Genomic DNA, 23,230 nt, shown 5'->3' with positions numbered 1-23,230 from the left:
GACACACACTCTCTCACACTGACACACACACTCACTCACACTGACACACACAGTCACACTGACACACACTCACTCGCAGTGACATACTCACTCGTACTGACACACACTCACTCACACTGACACACACACTCACTCGCACTGACACACACAGTCACACTGACACACACTCACTCGCAGTGACACACTCACTCGTACTGACACACACTCACTCACACTGACACACACACTCACTCGCACTGACACACACTCACTCACACTGACACACACACTCACTCGCACTGACACACACATTCACACTGAGTCACACTGACACACACACTCATAACTGATACACACACTCGCTCACACTGACACACACTCACTCACACTCACACTGACACACTCACTCGCACTGACACACACACTCACTCACACTGACTCACACACTTACTCACACTTACACACACACACTCACACTGACACACACACTCACACACACACACTCACACTGACACACACACTCACACTGACACACACTCACACTGACACACACACTCACACTGACACACACTCACTCACACACACACTCACTCACACTTACACACACACTCACACTGACACTGACACACACACATTCATACTGACACACACACTCACACTGACACACACACACACACACACTCGCACTGACACACACACTCACACTGATACACACACACTGCCACACTCACACTGACACACACTCACTCACTCTGACACACACACATTCACACTCACACTGACACACTCACACTGAAACACACTCACACGGACACACACTCACACTCACACTGACACACACACACTCACACTGACACACTCGCTCACACTGACACATACTCACACTCTCACACTGACACACACACTCAAACTGACACACTCACATTCACACTGACACTGATACACTCACACTGACACACACACACTCACACTGACACATACTCACACTGACACACACTCACACTGACACACTCAGACTCACACTGACTCACACACTTACTCACACTGACACACACACACACTGACACACACACTCGCACTGACACACACACACACTCACACTGACACACACACTCACACTGACACACACTCACACTGACACACACACACACACACTGACACACACGCTCACACTGAAACACACACACACACTGACAGACACACACTCACACAGACACTGACACACACACACTCACACTGACACACACACACTCACACTGATACACACTCACAGTGACACACACACTCACACTGACACAACCACACACTGATACACACACTCACACTGACACACACACTCACACTGACACACACACTCACACTGACACACTCACACTCAAACTGACACACACACTCACACTGACACACACTCACACTGACACACACTCACTCGCACTGACACACACTCACTCACACTAACACACACACTCACTCGCACTGACACACACATTCACACTGAGTCACACTGACACACACACTCATAACTGATACACACACTCGCTCACACTGACACACACTCACTCACACTGACACACTCACTCGCACTGACACACACACTCACTCACACTGACTCACACACTTACTCACACTTACACACACACACTCACACTGACACACACACTCACACACACACACACTCACACTGACACACACACTCACACTGACACACACTCACACTGACACACACACTCACACTGACACACACTCACTCACACACACACTCACTCACACTTACACACACACTCACACTGACACTGACACACACACATTCATACTGACACACACACTCACACTGACACACACACACACACTCGCACTGACACACACACTCACACTGATACACACACACTGCCACACTCACACTGACACACACTCACTCACTCTGACACACACACATTCACACTCACACTGACACACTCACACTGAAACACACTCACACGGACACACACTCACACTCACACTGACACACACACACTCACACTGACACACTCGCTCACACTGACACATACTCACACTCTCACACTGACACACACACTCAAACTGACACACTCACATTCACACTGACACTGATACACTCACACTGACACACACACACTCACACTGACACATACTCACACTGACACACACTCACACTGACACACTCAGACTCACACTGACTCACACACTTACTCACACTGACACACACACACACTGACACACACACTCGCACTGACACACACACACACTCACACTGACACACACACTCACACTGACACACACTCACACTGACACACACACACACACACTGACACACACGCTCACACTGAAACACACACACACACTGACATACACACACTCACTCACTCTGACACACACACATTCACACTCACACTGACACACTCACACTGATACACACTCACAGTGACACACACACTCACACTGACACAACCACACACTGATACACACACTCACACTGACACACACACTCACACTGACACACACACTCACACTGACACACTCACACTCAAACTGACACACACACTCACACTGACACACACATGCACACTGACACACACACTCACACTGACACACACACTCACACTGACACACACACTCACTCACACTGACTCCCACACTCACTCACACTGACACACACACACACTCACACTGACACACATACTCACACTGACACACACACTCACACTGACACACACACTCACACTGACACACACTCACACTGACACACACTCACTCGCACTGACACACACTCACTCACACTAACACACACACTCACTCGCACTGACACACACATTCACACTGAGTCACACTGACACACACACTCATAACTGATACACACACTCGCTCACACTGACACACACTCACTCACACTCACACTGACACACTCACTCGCCCTGACACACACACTCACTCACACTGACTCACACACTTACTCACACTTACACACACACACTCACACTGACACACACACTCACACACACTCACACTGACACACACACTCACACTGACACACACTCACACTGACACACACTCACACTGACACACACTCACACACACACACACTGACACACACACACACACTGACACACACACACACACTCACACAGACTTTGACACACACACACTCACACTGACACACACACACTCACACTGACACACACACTCACACTGACACACACTCACACTGACACACACTCACACTGACACACTCACTCACACTGACACACACACGCACTCACACTGACACACACTCACTCGCAGTGACACACACTCCCTCGCACTGACACACACTCACTTACACTGACACACACACTCACTCACACTGACACACACTCACTCACACTGACACACACCCACTCGCACTGACACACACACCCACTCACACTGACACACACTCACTCACACTGACACACACTCACTCACACTGACACACACACTCACTCGCACTGACACACACTCTCTCACACTGACACACACACTCACTCACACTGACACACACAGTCACACTGACACACACTCACTCGCAGTGACACACTCACTCGTACTGACACACACTCACTCACACTGACACACACACTCACTCGCACTGACACACACTCACTCACACTGACACACACACTCACTCGCACTGACACACACACCCACTCACACTGACACACACTCTCTCACACTGACACACACACTCACTCACACTGACACACACAGTCACACTGACACACACTCACTCGCAGTGACACACTCACTCGTACTGACACACACTCACTCACACTGACACACACACTCACTCGCACTGACACACACTCACTCACACTGACACACACACTCACTCGCACTGACACACACACCCACTCACACTGACACACACTCACTCACACTGACACACACTCACTCGCACTGACACACACTCACTCACACTAACACACACACTCACTCGCACTGACACACACTCTCTCGCACTGACACACACATTCACACTGAGTCACACTGACTCACACACTCATACACTGATACACACACTCGCTCACACTGACACACACTCACTCACACTGACACACTCACTCACACTCACACTGACACACTCACTCACACTGACACACACACTCACTCGTACTGACACACACACTCACACACTGATACACACACTCACTCGCACTGACACACACACTCACTCACACTGACACACACACACTCACTCACACTGACACACACACTCACTCGTACTGACACACACACTCACACACTGATACACACACTCACTCACACTGTCACACACACACTCACACACTGATACACACACTCACTCACACTGACACACACACTCACTCACACTGACACACACTCACTCACACTGACACACACACTCATACACTGATACACACACTCACTCACACTGACACACACACTCGACACTATCTGCAACTCCACCAACCTTCGTATCATCGGCAAACTTACTAACCCACCCTTTCACTTCCTCATCCAAGTCATTTATAAAACCACACAGAGCAGAGGTCCCAGAACAGATCCCTGCAGGACACCACTGGTCACCGACCTCCAGGCGGAATACTTTCCATCCACAACCACGCGCTGTCTTCGTTCAGCCAGCCAATTCTGTATCCAGACAGCCATATTTCCCTGTATCCCGTGCCCCCTGACTTTCCGAAAAAGCCTGCCATGGGGAACCTTATCAAATGTCTTACTGAAATCCATATACACCACATCTTGGTCGGAGTTAAAGAGTTTCCCTGGAATTCCTCCTGGGGCTGTGGGTTTTACAAATGGAAATACTGTTGGGGTTGTGTCTGGTCTGTTAACGTAGATTGACGTTGACAGTGCCTCCTCGAATCTCACAGGTTAGAGCTGGTCTAGCATCCGCATTATTAAGAGGAAAATGAAACAGCCAGCATTGTAAATAGGAAATAGTTTATTAATTACATTCAGTATAATTTATTGGACCATGATTGTCAAATATTAACAGTGCAGTAGCGTGTATAAATTCAGCAACATTTCTCAAGCACGGTTTTGTCACAATGATGTGTTCTATTCATTCGCAATGAGGGCGCAAAGAGGCGGATGGCCCATTCGACGGGGGAGGGAATGAGGGGGAGCCGCCATCTTGAGCCGCTGCAGTCCCTGAGGTGTAGGTATACCCACCGTGCTGTTAGGGAGGGAGTTCCGGGATTTTGACCCCAGCGACAGTGAAGGAACGGCCGATATATTCCCAATGGCTGAGTTGTCCACTTCGCTCGAGGGAAATTAGAGAAGAGGAACAGATTTTGGTTCAATGGCACCCATGTGTTTGCGAGCATGATTTCTCCTCCGGCACACGGGACCCCCCCCCCCCCCCCCCCCCCCCCCCCCCCGCCTCTGGGGAGATTGTGGACGCACAGTCCTGCCCAGAATCTTTCCCTCGTTTCCCCTGAGGAATGACTGGCTCAAGAGGCTTGATCTGATTTTCCTTTCTGAGAAATAGCAACGTGGAAATCTAGGGCGCGATTCTCCCAGCCCCACGGCGGCCTCACGGTTCGGAGAATCGGCGCCGCCGCGTTCTGTAAAGCCACCGCGCATGCGCGGGTTGGCGCAGCCCCCAGTGCGTGCCAAGAAGTGAGGCTGGAGCGGCGTGAACCGCTCCAGCGCCGTGATAGCCCCCTGTGGAGGCCAGAATCGCTCGTGCCCGCGCCCATCGTGAAACGCGACGGCATTCACGACGGCGCGGACACTCTGCCCCCCGATCGGAGAATCGCGCCCATCGTCACTGAGCCAATCATTCTGGAATTTTTCTGGGAATCTGGCTGCAAATCCCAGGTGCCCCCGGGGGTGGGGGGGGGGGGGGATCAGGGACTCTGGCATTGATCCCTGAAAACCAATTGATATCTGGCAGTAATTCCCAAGAATAAATGGGAATCCGCTACTCTTGTCAATAACTTCGAGCACCAGCGGGAGTCTGACACGAGTTCCCAAGTGTTGATGGGAGTTTGGCACTCCCGAGCAGCATTGGAGGTTTGGCAATCTGGCAGCGATTCCTGAGCATTGTTGGGAATCTGACAGGATTCCAGATTATCACTGGGAATCGAACTGGATTCCTGAGTTGCACCGGGAATCTGGCAGTAATTCCCGAGTATCAGAGGAAGTACGGGAATCTGACAGGAATTGGCAAGTATCACCGGAAACCTGACAGGAATTCCGAGGTAACACCAGGATTCTGACGGGAACGTCCACGCATTTCTGGGTATCGGATGGGAATCAAGCAGGAATTCCCGAATATCCCTGGGAATCTGAGGGGAATTCCTGAGTTTCCCTGGGAATCTGACCTGAATTCATGAGTATCACTGGGAATGTGGTTGGAATTCCTGAGTATCTTTGGGAACTTGCCAGGAATTCCTGAATATCTGTGGGAATCTGTTGGGAATTCCCAAGTATCCCGGGAATCTGATGGGAATTCCCCAGGATCATGGGAAATATGGCAGGTATTCCCGAGTATCTCTGGGAATGTGGCAAGAATTCCCAAGCATCACCGGAAATGTGGCTGGGATTCCCAAGCATCTCTGGGAATGTGGCCAGAATTCCCGAGAACCGCTGGGAATCTGACGGGAAATCCAGAATATCCCCGGGAATCAGGCGGGAATTCCCAAGGACCCGACAGGAATTTCTGAATGCCGCCGGGATTCTGAGCAGCGTTCCCGAGAATCACCGGGAATCTGGCAGGAGTATCTCTGGGATTCTGGCCGGTAATCCTGAATACCACCACGAATCTGAGCAGAATCTCCGAGCATCACTGGGAAACTGGTGGGAATTCCGGAGTAATCCTGGGAATCTGATTGGAATTCCCAAGTATCACGGGAAATATGGCAGGTATTCCCGAGTATCTCTGGGAATGTGGCAAGAATTCCCAAGCATCACCGTAAATGTGGCTGGGATTCCCAAGCATCTCTGGGAATGTGGCCAGAATGCCCGAGAACCGCTGGGAATCTGACGGGAAATCCAGAATATCCCCGGGAATCAGGCGGGAATTCCCAAGGACCCGACAGGAATTTCTGAATGCCGCCGGGATTCTGGCAGGAGTATCTCTGGGATTCTGGCCGGTAATCCTGAATATCACCACGAATCTGAGCAGAATCTCCCAGCATCACTGGAAAACTGATGGGAATTCCGGAGTAATCCTGGGAATCTGATTGGAATTCCCAGTTGTCAGTGGAGACAGAACGGGATGACATTAATACCCAGTTAAAACCACAAATCATGGCGCTAACAAGTGTGACTGGGGAAGAGAAATCCGACGATGTTGACGGGAATACCTGGCTGTCAGTACATCTCAGCACCACAGTGGATCGTGGACGGAGATACAACTGCCCTTTACGTAACAGAAACCCAGGATTTAAGTGTTGAAAAACAGGAGTAACCTTGGCAGACAACTGAACATCAAGCAGGAAAAACAGGCACAGTCAAAGGAGGTCCCAGTGAGGTGCACTGAGCGAGTCCAGTCAGAGAGAGGAACGAATTCACAGAGAGAGCGGGGTGACCAGACGGGAGTTTATTTCCGAATCTCCGTTTCCCGTTGTGAGTCAGAAAGCTGGAGCCTCATACCTGTGCGAACAGAAAGAGGAGAAAGTGAAAGATTTCAATATTTCAACTGCGCACCAGCTCTGCTGCCCGGAGTGTAGGTGATGTGACCATCAATTCACACGAGATTTGAAGTGGACAGTGGTTTCAATCAGCTAGAATTGTGCCTGCCTGCGACTGATCGGTACTGCGTGCCACGTACAGGCTGCAGATCTATATACCTCCCCCGAGGAGGCGGAGACGGAGGCGGAGCACACAAGGGCACCAACATAATACAATGTAATGTACTGTAATACAAGGGTGAATGGTAGCAGTAATACATTCACCACAGTGGGCCAGAGGGATAATAGACACTAGACATTAACTCACCCTGTTAGACACTAACTCACTCTGTTAGACACTAACTCACCCTGTTAGACACTAACTCACTCTGTTAGACACTAACTCACCCTGTTAGACACTAACTCACTCTGTTAGACACTAACTCACCCTGTTAGACACTAACTCACTCTGTTAGACACTAACTCACTCTGTTAGACACTAACTCACTCTGTTAGACACTAACTCACCCTGTTAGACATTAACTCACTCTGTTAGACACTAACTCACCCTGTTAGACACTAACTCACCCTGTTAGTCACTAACTCACCCTGTTAGACACTAACTCACCCTGTTAGACACTAACCCACCCTGTTAGACACTAACTCACTCTGTTAGACACTAACTCACCGTGTTAGACATTAACTCACCCTGTTAGACACTAACTCACTCTGTTAGACACTAACTCACTCTGTTAGCACTAACTCACCGTGTTAGACACTAACTCACTCTGTTAGACACTAACTCACCCTGTTAGACACTAACTCACCCTGTTAGACATTAACTCACCCTGTTAGACACTAACTCACTCTGTTAGACACTAACTCACCCTGTTAGACACTAACTCACCCTGTTAGACACTAACTCACCCTGTTACACACTAACTCACCCTGTTAGTCACTAACTCACCCTGTTAGACACTAACTCAACCTGTTAGACACTAACTCACTCTGTTAGACATTAACTCACCCTGTTAGACACTAACTCACTCTGTTAGACGCTAACTCACCCTGTTAGACACTAACTCACCCTGTTAGACACTAACTCACCCTGTTAGACACTAACTCACCCTGTTAGACACTAACTCACTCTGTTAGACGCTAACTCACCCTGTTAGACACTAACTCACCCTGTTAGACACTAACTCACCCTGTTAGACACTAACTCACCCTGTTAGACACTAACTCACTCTGTTAGACACTAACTCACCCTGTTAGGCACTAACTCACCCTGTTAGACACTAACTCACCCTGTTAGACATTAACTCACCCTGTTAGACACTAACTCACCCTGTTAGACACTAACTCACCCTGTTAGACATTAACTCACCCTGTTAGACACTAACTGACCCTGTTAGACACTAACTCACCCTGTTAGACACTAACTCACCCTGTTAGACACTAACTCACTCTGTTAGACACTAACTCACCCTGTTAGACACTAACTCACTCTGTTAGACACTAACTCACCCTGTTAGATACTAACTCACCCTGTTAGACACTAACTCACTCTGTTAGATACTAACTCACCCTGTTACACACTAACTCACCCTGTTAGACACTAACTCACTGTGTTAGACACTAACTCACCCTGTTAGACACTAACTCACCCTGTTAGACACTAACTCACTCTGTTAGACACTAACTCACCCTGTTAGACACTAACTCACCCTGTTAGACACTAACTCACCTAGTTAGATACTAACTCACTCTGTTAGACACTAACTCACCCTGTTAAACACTAACTCACCCTGTTAGACACTAACTCACTGTGTTAGACACTAACTCACTCTGTTAGACACTAACTCACTCTGTTAGACACTAACTCACCCAGTTAGACACTAACTCACTCTGTTAGACACTAAATCACCCTGTTAGACACTAACTCACTCTGTTAGACACTAACTCACCCTGTTAGACACTAACTCACTCTGTTAGACACTAACTCACCCTGTTAGACACTAACTCACTCTGTTAGACACTAACTCACCCTGTTAGACACTAACTCAACCTGTTAGACACTAACTCACTCTGTTAGACACTAACTCACCCTGTTAGACACTAACTCACCCTGTTAGACACTAACTCACTCTGTTAGACACTAACTCGCCCTGTTAGACAATAACTCACTCTGTTAGACACTAACTCGCCCTGTTAGACGCTAACGCACTCTGTTAGACACTAACGCACTCTGTTAGGGAGGTTATGTTGCAATTGTATAAGGTGTTAGTGCGGCCACACCTGGAGTTTTGTGTTCAGTTTTGGTCTCCTTACTTGAGAAAGGACGTACTGGCACTGGAGGGTGTGCAGAGGAGATTCACTAGGTTAATCCCAGAGCTGAAGGGGTTGGATTATGAGGAGAGGTTGAGTAGACTGGGACTGTACTCGTTGGAATTTAGAAGGATGAGGAGGGGATCTTATAGAAACATTTAAAATTATGAAGGGAATAGATAGGATAGATGCGGGCAGGTTGTTTCCACTGGCGGGTGACAGCAGAACTAGGGGGCATAGCCTCAAAATAAGGGGAAGTAGATTTAGGACTGAGTTTAGGAGGAACTTCTTCACCCAAAGGGTTGTGAATCTATGGAATTCCTTGCCCAGTGAAGCAGTTCAGGCTCTTTCATTACATGTTTTTAAGGTAAAGATAGATAGTTTTTTGAAGAATAAAGGGATTAAGGGTTATGGTGTTCGGGCCGGAAGGTGGAGCTGAGTCCACAAAAGATCAGCCATGATCTAATTGAATGGGGGAGCAGGCTCGAGGGGCCAGATGGCCTACTCCTGCTCCTAGTTCTTATGTTCTTATGTTCTTATGTTAGACACTAACTCACCGTGTTAGACACTAACTCACCCTGTTAGACACTAACTCACTCTGTTAGACACTAACTCACCCTGTTAGACACTAACTCACCCTGTTAGTCACTAACTCACCCTGTTAGACACTAACTCACCCTGTTGGACACTAACTCACCCTGTTAGACACTAACTCACCCTGTTAGACACTAACTCACTCTGTTAGTCACTAACTCACCCTGTTAGACACTAACTCACTCTGTTAGACACTCACTTACTCTGTTAGACACTAACTCACCCTGTTAGACACTAACTCACCCTGTTAGACACTAACTCACTCTGTTAGACACTAACTCACCCTGTTAGACGCTAACTCACCCTGTTAGACACTAACTCACCCTGTTAGTCACTAACTCACCCTGTTAGACACTAACTCACCCTGTTGGACACTAACTCACCCTGTTAGACACTAACTCACCCTGTTAGACACTAACTCACTCTGTTAGTCACTAACTCACCCTGTTAGACACTAACTCACTCTGTTAGACACTCACTTACTCTGTTAGACACTAACTCACCCTGTTAGACACTAACTCACCCTGTTAGACACTAACTCACTCTGTTAGACACTAACTCACCCTGTTAGACGCTAACTCACCCTGTTAGACACTAACTCACTCTGTTAGTCACTAACTCACCCTGTTAGACACTAACTCACTCTGTTAGACACTAACTCACCCTGTTAGACACTAACTCACTCTGTTAGACACTAACTCACCCTGTTAGACACTAACTCACTCTGTTAGACACTAACTCACTCTGTTAGACACGCACTTACTCTGTTAGACACTAACTCACTCTGTTAGACACTAACTCACCCTGTTAGACACTAACTCCCCCTGTTAGACACTAACTCACTCTGTTAGACACTAACTGCCCCTGTTAGACACTAACTCACTCTGTTAGACACTAACTCACCCTGTTAGACACTAACTCACCCTGTTAGACATTAACTCACTCTGTTAGACACTAGCTCACTCTGTTAGACACTAACTCACCCTGTTAGACACTAACTCACCCTGTTAGACACTAACTCACCCAGTTAGACACTAACGCACCCTGTTAGACACTAACTCACCCTGTTAGACATTAACTCACTCCGTTAGACACTAACTCACCCTGTTAGACACTAACTCACTCTGTTAGACACTAACTCTCCCTGTTAGACACTAACTCACCCTGTTAGACATTAACTCACTCTGTTAGACATTAACTCACCCTGTTAGACACTAACTCACTCTGTTAGACACTAACTCACTCTGTTAGACACTAACTCACCCTGTTAGACACTAACTCACCCTGTTAGTCACTAACTCACTGTGTTAGACACTAACTCACCCTGTTAGACACTAACTCACCCTGTTAGACACTAACTCACCCTGTTAGGCAGTAACTCATTCTGTTAGACACTAACTCACCCTGTTAGACACTAACTCACCCTGTTAGACAGTAACTCACTCTGTTAGACACTAACTCACCCTGTTAGACACTAACTCACCCTGTTAGACACTAACTCACTGTGTTAGACACTAACTCACTGTGTTAGACACTAACTCACCCTGTTAGACACTAACTCACTCTGTTAAACACTAACTCACCCTGTTAGATACTAACTCACCCTGTTAGACACTAACTCACCCTGTTAGACACTAACTCACTCTGTTAGTCACTAACTCACCCTGTTAGACACTAACTCACTCTGTTAGACACTAACTCACCCTGTTAGACACTAACTCACCCTGTTAGACACTAACTCACCCTGTTAGACACTAACTCACTCTGTTAGACACTAACTCACTCTGTTAGACACTAACTCACTGTGTTAGACACTAACTCACCCTGTTAGACACTAACTCACTCTGTTAGACACTAACTCACTGTGTTAGACACTAACTCACCCTGTTAGACACTAACTCACCCTGTTAGTCACTAACTCACCCTGTTATACACTAACTCACCCTGTTAGACACTCACTCACCCTGTTAGACACTAACTCACCCTGTTAGACACTAACTCACCCTGTTAGACACTAACTCACTCTGTTAGACACTAACTCACTCTGGTAGACACTCACTCACCCTGTTAGACACTAACTCACTCTGTTAGACACTAACTCACTGTGTTAGACACTAACTCACCCTGTTAGACACTAACTCACCCTGTTAGTCACTAACTCACCCTGTTATACACTAACTCACCCTGTTAGACATTAACTCACCCTGTTAGACACTCACTCACCCTGTTAGACACTAACTCACTGTGTTAGACACTAACTCACCCTGTTAGACACTAACTCACCCTGTTAGTCACTAACTCACCCTGTTATACACTAACTCACCCTGTTAGACACTAACTCACCCTGTTAGACACTAACTCACCCTGTTAGACACTAACTCACCCTGTTAGACACTAACTCACTCTGTTAGACACTAACTCACCCTGTTAGTCACTAACTCACTCTGTTAGACACTAACTCACCCTGTGACTAACTCACTCTGTTAGACACTAACTCACCCTGTGACTAACTCAATGTGCTGTGGGAAGCACAGCTTTCCCCGTCAGCTTGTTAATGTTGAACTGCACTCAAGTTAAAGCTGTCGATGATTATTTCTCAGACCTGACACCCCTGGTCTGATGCTGGATTATACTCACAGGTTTGATGGATCATAAGCATTCTGCGCCCGTGGAAATTTGAAATTCGACATTTCAGAAAACTCAGGGCTGTTAAAAATAAAAGGGTACCATATCAGAGAGAGAGAATGGTTGAGTGAGAGAAAGAGTGTAGGGGAGAGGAACGAGTGGGGTGGGTTGGAGAGAGGGAGAGACAGAGAACGGGAGGGATGAAGAGAGGTAGAGAGGGAAAGAGAGAACGAGTGATAGAGAATGAGTGGGACAAAGGGGCAGAGGGACGGAGGGAGAGTGGGAGGGTTGGATAGAGAGAGAGACTTAGAGAGGGTGGGACAGAGGGAGGATAGGGAGCGTGAGGGAGGGATTGAGAGAGGGAGTGATGAGGGGGGAGGCAAAGATGGGGAGGCTAGAGAGGGAGGGGGTGAACGAGACGGAGGGAGGGAGTGGCAGTGTGGTGGAGACAAAGAGGGGGAGAGAGGCACAGAGATCAAGCAAGGGAAGAGGGAGAGGAAGCAATAAAGAGAGGCAGAGGGGGGGAGGGAAGGAGAGAGGGAGGGTGGAAGAGAGAGGGAGATAGAAAAAGTGATGGAGGCAGAGAGTGGGAGGGAGGGAAGGAGAGAGGGAAGGCAGAAGAGCGAGGGAGACAGAGAGAGAGGGAGACGGAGGCAGAGAGAGAGGGAGAGAGTGGGGGGAGGGAAGGAGCGAGAGAGGGGGAGGCAGAGAGACAGAGGGAGAGAGGGAGGGAGAAAGAGAGAGGGAGGAGGAGCCAGAGCAAGGGAGGGAGGAAGATAGGTAGAGAGAGAGGGAGGGTGAAAGAGAAAGGGAGAAAGGGAGAGGGGGGAGGGGAGGAGTGAGAGGAGATGAGCACCAGTATTTTGGGGCCCTGCTTTTTACACTGCGTTGGAGAACAGTCTAGCATGCCAAATTCATACAGCATAGGGTAACCACTGGAGAGCTGTAGGCCTTACAGACAGATGGAAAGCAAACGGTAGAGTCTTTAATCCAAACAAAACTCCATTCTCCCAAACTTTTACGGTGCCTTAATTGCACCTCTTATCGGGTGAGATTGGGGAGGAGGGAAACCTACTGGCAGCAGGAGAGTGCCCAAAGCAATGCCCCTCGCCTCATCTCTCTTCCCTCCTCTCTGCTCCCCTCTCAATCCATCCTCGCCCCCTTTCCATCGTGTCTTTACCTGTTGCTCTTATTCTTCACAGGCCGATAATGCTTGGCTGTCTTCACTGCGAAGATGATGCTGGGGATGAGGAACAGGGTGCACCAGCCCAGGCAAAACCAGAAGGCGTTCTGTGGATTGAGAAAGGTTTAAGTCAATTGGAATCTTTGACACACCCCACATTGGCTAGGTTAACCGCCGTGTTAAACCATTGTGAATTACACTCAAGGCTATTTCCCATCCACTCCTCTGTTAGCTCAGCTTCCCCATCTCCCGCTACTAGGGGGATAAGGAGGTAGCGATCAAGTGGGGCTGCTTTGTCCTGGATGGTGTGGAGCTTCTTCAGTGTTGTTGGGAGCCGCACTCATCCAGGCAAGTGGAGAGTATTCCCTCGCACTCCTGACTTGTGCCTTGTAGATGGTGGACAGGCTTTGGGGGGGAAGTCAGGAGGTGAGTTACTCTCCGCAGGATTCTCAGCCTCGTTTAACAATTCAACGATGATGGGAAAGTTCCGGGGAGCTGGGATGATTCTCCCTTGTTGGAAAGGGTCATTGCCTGATACTTGCACGCCCAAATGCTCCTTCAGTTTCTCGCCTCCCCTTTCAGTCTCTCGGACACTCAGCGCAATGGTCAATGTAGGACCAGCGGAACGTTCGGGAAGTTAAGACAGAAAGCGGTCAACAACATTTACAACTTGTCTTACCCAAGGATCGATGATATAGTCGCAGCTGATGACACGGCTGTTGTCCAGAAGGATCAGGATTGGTTGGCAAGACAGCAACTGGTCAATAATCTGCAAGACAACAAGTCTTCTGAAGATGATGCAAAGGTTCATTGCTTTCTCATTGGTCAATGGGTGGGACGTCCTGTTCTGTACACAGAACCTGTCCCATTGTTACTGTGTGGGACGCCCTGCCCTGTACACAGACGCTGTCCCGTTGTCACTGTGCGGGAGAGGTCAATTAAGTTGGCAGACACGCTGGATTTGATAGCGCCTCTGGGCACCGGCGAATATGCCACTCTGCGGTCGGTGTACCAAGGGTCTCCAAACTCAATACTACCACCCTCGAAAGTGGGCTCTCAGCCAGAGAAAGGGGGCACCCAGAAGTTTGATACCGGAGTGGGGGGGGGGGGGGGGGGGACAGGACCTTTTTAAGGAGGATGTTTGATGAGGAGAGAGAGAAAGAGATGTGTGTGGCGGGTGGGGTGATGATGGCGGAGTTCCAGAGTGTGGGAGACAACGACAGCTGACTGCCCCCTAATGAGGGATGTACGAACAGATGTTGTACGAAGTAAATAATGGCATGATGGGAAAACTGGTCAACTGCTGGGTACAATGAAAGAAAAACTGACTTCGCATGACCTAAAGCAGGAAGAAGATCAGAGAAGGTCAAGTTGTTCCGAAATGCCTGGGCTCTGTAAATTCTGATAAGACTAACTCGTCATAACCCAAAGCAGTCTAAATACGAGAAGATAGGGTCAGGACGAGTCTCCGCCGATTGTTAAACATGCGATCAAAAGACAAGATAATGGTATGAGACCCAGAGTCCTGAAAGGTCAGCAAGGTGACGCCTGTTTTATGATATTGCTTATGTTTTTACTTCTGATCGAATTCCTGACCAAGCTGTAGTCACGCAATCCTGATTCTGACAATGTATAAATATTGAGCGGATTCTCTGTGGAAGCGCGGACTTGAGAAGGAAACAGCAGTTTTTACTGACTGCTCTCTGACTTCAAGTTTCAGCCATTTCTGCATGCAGCTGTAATTCGTCCACAAAGTTTTGTTTTGTTTTCTTAACGAGCGTTGTTGAATCTTTCTATCGCAGTCCAGAAGCGGGAAAAATATTGACTTCGACACTACCACCCTCGAAAGTGGGCTCTCAGCCAGAGAAAGGGGGCACCCAGAAGTTTGATACCAGAGTGTGTGTGGGGGGGGGGGGGGGGGGGACAGGACCATAAGACCATAAGACCATAAGACATAGGAGCGGAAGTAAGGCCATTCGGCCCATCGAGTCCACTCCACCATTCAATCATGGTTGATTTCAACTCCATTTACCCGCTCTCTCCCCATAGCCCTTAATTCCTCGAGAAATCAAGAATTTATCAATTTCTGTCTTAAAGACACTCAATGTCCCGGCCTCCACCGCCCTCTGTGGCAATGAATTCCACAGACCTACCACTCTCTGGCTGAAGAAATTTCTCCTCATCTCTGTTCTAAAGTGACTCCCTTTTATTCTAAGGCTGTGCCCCCGCGTCCTAGTCTCCCCTGCTAATGGAAACAACTTCCCTACGTCCATCCTATCCAAGCCATTCATTATCTTGTAAGTTTCTATTAGATCTCCCCTCAACCTCCTAAACTCCAATGAATATAATCCCACGATCCTCAGACGTTCATCGTATGTTAGGCCTACCATTCCTGGGATCATCCGTGTGAATCTCCGCTGGACCCGCTCCAGTGCCAGTATGTCCTTCCTGAGGTATGGGGCCCAAAATTGCTCACAGTATTCTAAATGGGGCCTAACTAGTGCTTTATAAAGCCTCAGAAGTACATCCCTGCTTTTATATTCCAAGCCTCTTGAGATAAATGACAACATTACATTTGCTTTCTTAATTACGGACTCAACCTGCAAGTTTACCTTTAGAGAATCCTGGACTAGGACTCCCAAGTCCCTTTGCACTTTAGCATTATGAATTTTGTCACAGTTTAGAAAATAGTCCATGCCTCTATTCTTTTTTCCAAAGTGCAAGACCTCGCACTTGCCCACGTTGAATTTCATCAGCCACTTCTTGGACCATTCTCCTAAACTGTCTAAATCTTTCTGCAGCCTCCCCACCTCCTCAATACTACCTGCCCCTCCACCTATCTTTGTATCATCGGCAAACTTGGCCAGAATGCCCCCAGTTCCGTCATCTAGATCGTTAATATATAAAGAGAACAGCTGTGGCCCCAACACTGAACCCTGCGGGACACCACTTGTCACCGGTTGCCATTCCGAAAAAGAACCTTTTATCCCAACTCTCTGCCTTCTGTCTGACAGCCAATCGTCAATCCATGGACCTTTTTAAGGAGGATGTTTGATGAGGAGAGAGAGAAAGGGATGTGTGTGGCGGGTGGGGCGATGGTGGCGGAGTTCCAGAGTGTGGGAGACAGGGACAGCTGACTGCCCCCTAATCTGGGCAAGTGCTCGAGGTCAGAGTTCGAGGTTGGCGTGTCTCGGCTTTTGTGTCGACGCATATAGCGCTGAAAATGGCGCTATTAATACTCACTGTTTCCCGGGCCCAGGCAATGTACTGCCCAAAATATCCTTGTTGCTTATTGAGAAGACACTTGCTGACCTGAAAAAAGAGTTACCCCATTTATCACAAGTAAAACAACATCAGGGCGAGAGACAATGTTGAAATCTTGCTCCCTGCACCCCATTTCCCCACCTCTCCCCACTCCTTCACTGTCTAAACTATTTCTCTTATTCAGTATCATTCTTTCTCCTCTCAGTCTTTAGGGATGTGGGTGTCGCTGGCTACACCATCATTTGTTGCCCATCCCTAATTGCCCCTTGAGAAGGTGGTGAGTGAGCCGCCTTTTTGAGCCGCTGCAGTCGTGTGGTGTAGGTACACCCACAGTGCTGTTAGGGAGGGAGTGCCAGGATTTTGACCCAGCGACAGTGAAGGAACGGCCGATATATTTCCAAGTCGGGGCGGTGAGTGACTTGGAGGGGAACCTCCAGGTGGTGGGGTTCCCAGGTATCTGCTGCCCTTGTCCTTCTAGATGGTAGAGGTCGTGGGTTTGGAAGGTGCTGCCTAAGGAGCCTTGGTGAGTTGCTGCAGTGCATCTTGTAGATGGTACACACGGCTGCCACTGTGCGTCGGTGGGGGAGGGAGTGAATGTTTGTGGATGGGGTGCCGATCAAGCGGGGCTGCTTTGTCCTGGATGGTGTTGAGCTTCTTGAGGGTTGTTGGGAGCTGTACTCACCCAGGCAAGTGGAGGGTATTCCCTCACACTCCTGACTTGTGCCTTGTAGATGGTGGACAGGCTTTGGGGGGAGTCAGGAGGTGAGTTACTCTCCGCAGGATTCCCAGCCTCTGACCTGCCCTGGTAGCCGCAGTATTTATATGGCTGGGTCCAGTTCAGTTTCTGATCAATGGTAACCCCCAGGATGTTGATTGTGGGGGATTCAGCGATGGTAATGCAGTTGAATGTCAAGGGGCGATGGTTAGATCCTCTCTTGTTGGAGATGGTCATTGCCTGGCACTTGTGTGGCACAAATGCCATTTGCCACTTGTCAGCCCGAGCCTGGATATTGTCCGGGTCTCGTTCTCCATGTCTGTCTATCTATCCATCCCCTTACCTCCCTCTATCTGATGTCCTGTCCATATATCTCCCTTGGTCACTCTGCCACTCTCTACATCTCTGAATCTCTCCCTTTCCTTCCCTTCGTTCCTGTAACCGTCACCAGCTCAGTCGGTCTGCTTCCGCGTTTGGGACAACTCACGTTTTTCAGGACTGCGTTGGTCGTGGGCTCGATCAAATTCTGCGCCGTCTCGATGCTCTGGGTGGTCATTTGGATGTCGCCCTAAGGGTTGAAGGCAGATCAATTATTAAGAAGGCAGCAATTGTGGTTCCCGTCTGCCCCATTCTACGACCTTTGAACTGGACAGCTCGCTTGGCCTTTCCAGAGACAACCCCATCGCCGTGGCTCGCGAGTCACTTGTTGGCCAGACCTCCTTCCCTAAGGGGGCGCTAGTGAACAGACGGGTTGTTACGACAGTCAACGATAATTGATACAGTCGCCATTGCGAGCGTAGTTTAGATTCCATTTTTATTCATTGAATTATTGTTAGTGGGGTTTGAACCCATGTCTCTGGGCCTCTGGATTGCTAGCCCCACCTCGCCACCGTCTCCTGATGGAATGGGCCCAGAGAAGAGTCATTTAATTCAAATGGCCTTAATCAGGGGGAGGGAAATTCTACAATTCTGGGGAGATTCAGGATGGAGTTCGTCGAGGGCTGAGCAACAGGAGATTGCCGATGACGGCCGGGAATTTGGACCATTCCCGGAGCAAGACGTTTCGAATGTTGTGTGAGGAATATAGGAATTTTCGATATTTATCACACTGTATGTATTTTGGGGCAGTAATGGTTAAAAGCCTGGATAGGGTGTGTGACTGCCGCAGTCATGTTTTTGATCGCAGGACAGCTTGGGCTTTTGGGAGGCAGAGGTGCAATTAAGGTGTCATAAACGTTTGGGCAGATGGATTTTTGTTTGGAATAAGAGGGTTCCGCGGGGAGTAGATAGTTGGAGACGTTGGGCTGGATTCTTCGGTCACCGACGCCGAGATCGCGTTCGGCGACGGGCCGGAGAATTCACATTCCCGACAGGATCGGGGGCGGCACCACTTCTGCAATACTCCGCTCCCTCCAAAGCAGCGTAGTCGGCGTACCCACGGCCTCAGGCCTCCGATGCTCCGCCCCCGACCAGCCGAGTTCCCGAAGGCGTGGGACACGTATGGTCTCACCCGTCGGGAACCCGGGGTGGCGGCTGCGGACTCAGTCTGGCACCGGCACAGTCAGGGGAGGGCCGATCCGCGGGCAGGGGTGGACATATTCGGGGCTGGGGGGGGCACTGTGATAGGACGGTCCGGGGTGAGCGAGCCAGCTGAAGGGGGGGCTATTTTGCGGGCCGGGCCCGCGAGCGGAATCCACCGTGAAGCACGGCCGCCGCCGCTCTGCGCATGCGCGGCCATGGACCCGGCAGTTCTCCAGGCCGTATCGGCTCGCCCCCAACAAAACGGGGAATCGGTGGCCATTTTCCGCCAGTTTTCCCCACCGTTCCCACGGTGGCGTGGGGACATAGCTCCGGAATCGGAGAATCCAGCCCATTGTGTTTCGGCCGAGTGAGGTGATGTGGATAATGGGAGGAGCCAGGGTTGAAGCAGTTAGACATTGAGGTTTCAGTTTGGGATTTAGATTGAGTTGGAAACTGAAGTGAGGCATCTGCTCTCAACACGATTCAGTTATGGATCTGTCTGTCGACAGGCTAGCTGTCTCTTTCCAAACAGCTCAGCGAGTTAGATGTGTTGTTGGCGGGCAATCTCAAACAAGCTGAGATCTGCTTCTGATGAAATACAACCAGAGATAGTCTGCATTGTTCTGACAGGGTCATTCTCTTTCTTGAAAGCAGCCAGAAGATGTCTCTTTTTCAAAGTGGAGAATCCAGACCTCTCCATAGAACATCTATTCCTGAGTGCTCACTGTATTTAAAAGTGGATTGGTATCTGAGATGGTTTTGTTGTTTGCTTGGGAATAAAGATAGCAGTTGAGGGTTATCGTGTCACTGTATTGATTAGCATTGTATAAAGGGTCATTGTCAGCTATTTTCTGGTGTGATGCGAAAGATATTTTAATAGTGCGTTAGCAATAAAGTTTGTTTTAATATACCGTATCCTTATTTTGTGTGAAATCACTGCTGGAGTGAAGTATCCTTTCCTCGCAGTCTTACAAATGTAAATTAAATATTGGAGTTTCTGACCAGTATCCTATCCATTGATGCGGCCTGGTCCGAGATCGTAATAACATTGGGGGCTCGTCCGGGATCGCAATAACATTGGGGGCTCGTCCAGGATCGCAATAACATTGAGGGCTCGTCCAGGATCATAATAACATAGGGGGCTCGTCCGGGATCATAATAACATAGGGGGCTCGTCCAAGATCATAATGTCATGTGAGAGTACCTTTAAGAAATGGAAGTTTAAGCAATGTACCCTGAAGTGATGTCAGAGGGTGAGGGGGTGGGAGGGGGGGGGGGGGGGGGGGGAGCTGAGCTCACTTCTGCTTTTAGATTCAGTTTGAGAGAGAGCAGCTGAAAAGTGCCTGGCTGGTTTGCTGTGAGCTGTTTGAAAGGAGAAAGTCAGTTTTGAGGAAAAGAGCTTGGGTGTGTCTGTGTTTGCAGTGAGCTGGATCTGCTGTGATCTCTGCCATGAAAGACTATCTCTGAATCATTTGGGTGATTTAAACTCATAATAGTAATGTCTTTAACCTGATGTGTTTCTGTTTAAAGGTGTTACTTCTCTTGGATGTTTAAAGGAACAACTGAAGGATTATTTAGTGTTGTATTATTTCCGGGGTTATCTTTGAAGTAAGGGGTGTTGAGTGATCCAATTTTATTTAAAAGGTTAAGTTGAATTCATGGAATAAACATTGTTTTGTGTTTAAAAACCCACGCATCCATAATTGTAATACCACACCTGGAGGAAAAGCCGTGTGCTTCAAAAGCAACAATACATTAAAGGGAGAGGTTGGTTGAACTCCATGATACATTTTGGTGTTCTGGAAATGCCTCTCCCATAACAATAATAACATTGGGGGCTCGTCCGGGATCGTAATAGTTGCCTCAGGGAAAATAAATATCTAGTTCTGAGACTGGTGGGATGCGGGATCAGAATTACTGAATTGGGATTGGGATGTCAGAGAAGACAGGCATCAAAGGGTTCAACAGTCCTGATGGAGGTGTGATGCTTAAAGTCCATGGGTGTTGCAATTGTTAACCGCCAGCATCTCCCATCCACCATCTGGAAGCAGGTACTAATGGTATCCGATTATAAAGTCATGGATTTTACAGCACAGGTCGAGGCCTTTCGGCCCATCGTGTGTGTGTTGGTCATCAAGCATCTCTCTATTCTAGTCCCAATTCCCAGCACTTAGTCCATAGCCTTGTACACTACGGCGTACTCATCAACAAAGAACAAAGAAAAGTACAGGACAGAAACAGGCCCTTCGGCCCTCCAAGCCTGCACCGACCATGCTGCCCATCTAAACACTTTTTAATAGTTGTGAGAGTTCCTGCCTCTACCACCCTTTCAGGCAGCGTGTTCCAGATTCCCATCATCCTCTGGGTGAAAAGGTTTTTCCTCAAATCCCCTCTAAATCTCCCGCCCCTTACCTTAAATCTGAGCCCCCTGGTTATTGACCCTCCGCTAAGGGGAAAGGTTCCTCCCTATCCATCCTATCTGTGTCCCTCATAATGTTGTCCACCTCAATCAGGTCCCCCCTCAGCCTTCTCTGCTCCAAGGAAAACAACCCCAGCCTAACCAGCCTCTCTTCATAGCTGAAACGCTCCAGCCCAGGGCAACATCCTGGTGAATGTCAAAAGTTGGTGGCAAGTTAGCCGACACTTGGGGAGCCTGAATCGCTCTGACAATGAACACGCTCACGTGTCCAGGTCAGGAGTCATGGGTAGTGGACGTTCTGTTCAACATGGCTGCCCGGGAAAATCTCCCGCTCCTACAGGAAGGATTTGCGGAGTGATTTGGCCGCGGTGTTGCGCGCACGTTCTTCGCCCATCATTCTCGGGGTGGCGCTGGAACCCAGACCTTACGGCTCAGGGGGGGGGGGGGCTGTGCGTGAGGAGCGGGTAGGGGGAGGGGTGCTAACCACTGCGCCACCCCTGCTCGAGGTTGGTGAAGAGCACCAAAAATAGGGGACGCGGTTAGCGGAGTCTGGGTTGGAAGTGGATGGCCAGAGACGGTATCATAGCTACACCCCCCCCCCCCCCCCACCCCACCCCACCCACCTGCTGGGTCCTACAGTTAGTCAGAGAGATGTGGGCTCTATAGAAAGAGGAATGGGTTGAAGATACAACAAAAACAGGAAAGAAAATAACATACCTTTATTCTGGGGGTTAACGCTTCCAAATTTTGGAAACTTGCCTTCAATGTGTCCTGAAAGAGAAAGAAATCTTCAGTCAGAATCTTTTGGCGAAGGGGCTTCAGACTATTTTACCTGCCCTTTATGAACCCATGCTGCGTCTGCCCAATGGGACAATTTCCATCCAGATGCCTCGCTATTTCTTCCTTGATGATAGATTCCAGCATCTTCCCTACTACCGAAGTTAAGCTCACTGGCCTATAATTTCCTG

General features: G+C 48.8%; 2 protein-coding genes across 2 annotated transcripts in view; both read right to left on the bottom strand.

Moving 5' to 3' along the window:
• The window catches only part of LOC119957551 (calsenilin-like), a 62,018-nt gene extending 55,553 nt beyond the window's left edge, over positions 1-6,465 (bottom strand). The window contains exon 1 of the mRNA XM_038785699.1: positions 6,385-6,465. Within this exon, the coding sequence (XP_038641627.1) occupies positions 6,385-6,465 (81 nt within the window). The remainder of the gene's footprint in view (positions 1-6,384) is intronic.
• Positions 6,289-23,230, bottom strand: part of LOC119957483 (prominin-2-like) — a 56,561-nt gene continuing 39,619 nt past the window's right edge. The window contains exons 19-25 of the mRNA XM_038785577.1: positions 22,980-23,033; positions 18,810-18,890; positions 17,587-17,655; positions 15,023-15,112; positions 14,341-14,450; positions 13,173-13,241; positions 6,289-7,596 (exon numbers count right to left, since the gene is read on the bottom strand). Of these exons, the coding sequence (XP_038641505.1) occupies positions 7,575-7,596; positions 13,173-13,241; positions 14,341-14,450; positions 15,023-15,112; positions 17,587-17,655; positions 18,810-18,890; positions 22,980-23,033 (495 nt within the window). The 3' untranslated portion in view covers positions 6,289-7,574. The remainder of the gene's footprint in view (positions 7,597-13,172; positions 13,242-14,340; positions 14,451-15,022; positions 15,113-17,586; positions 17,656-18,809; positions 18,891-22,979; positions 23,034-23,230) is intronic.

Source organism: Scyliorhinus canicula, chromosome 26 (genome assembly GCF_902713615.1).
Source record: "Scyliorhinus canicula chromosome 26, sScyCan1.1, whole genome shotgun sequence".
In the NCBI taxonomy this organism is placed as follows: domain Eukaryota; kingdom Metazoa; phylum Chordata; class Chondrichthyes; order Carcharhiniformes; family Scyliorhinidae; genus Scyliorhinus; species Scyliorhinus canicula.
This window is presented reverse-complemented; position numbering and strand designations above follow the sequence as displayed.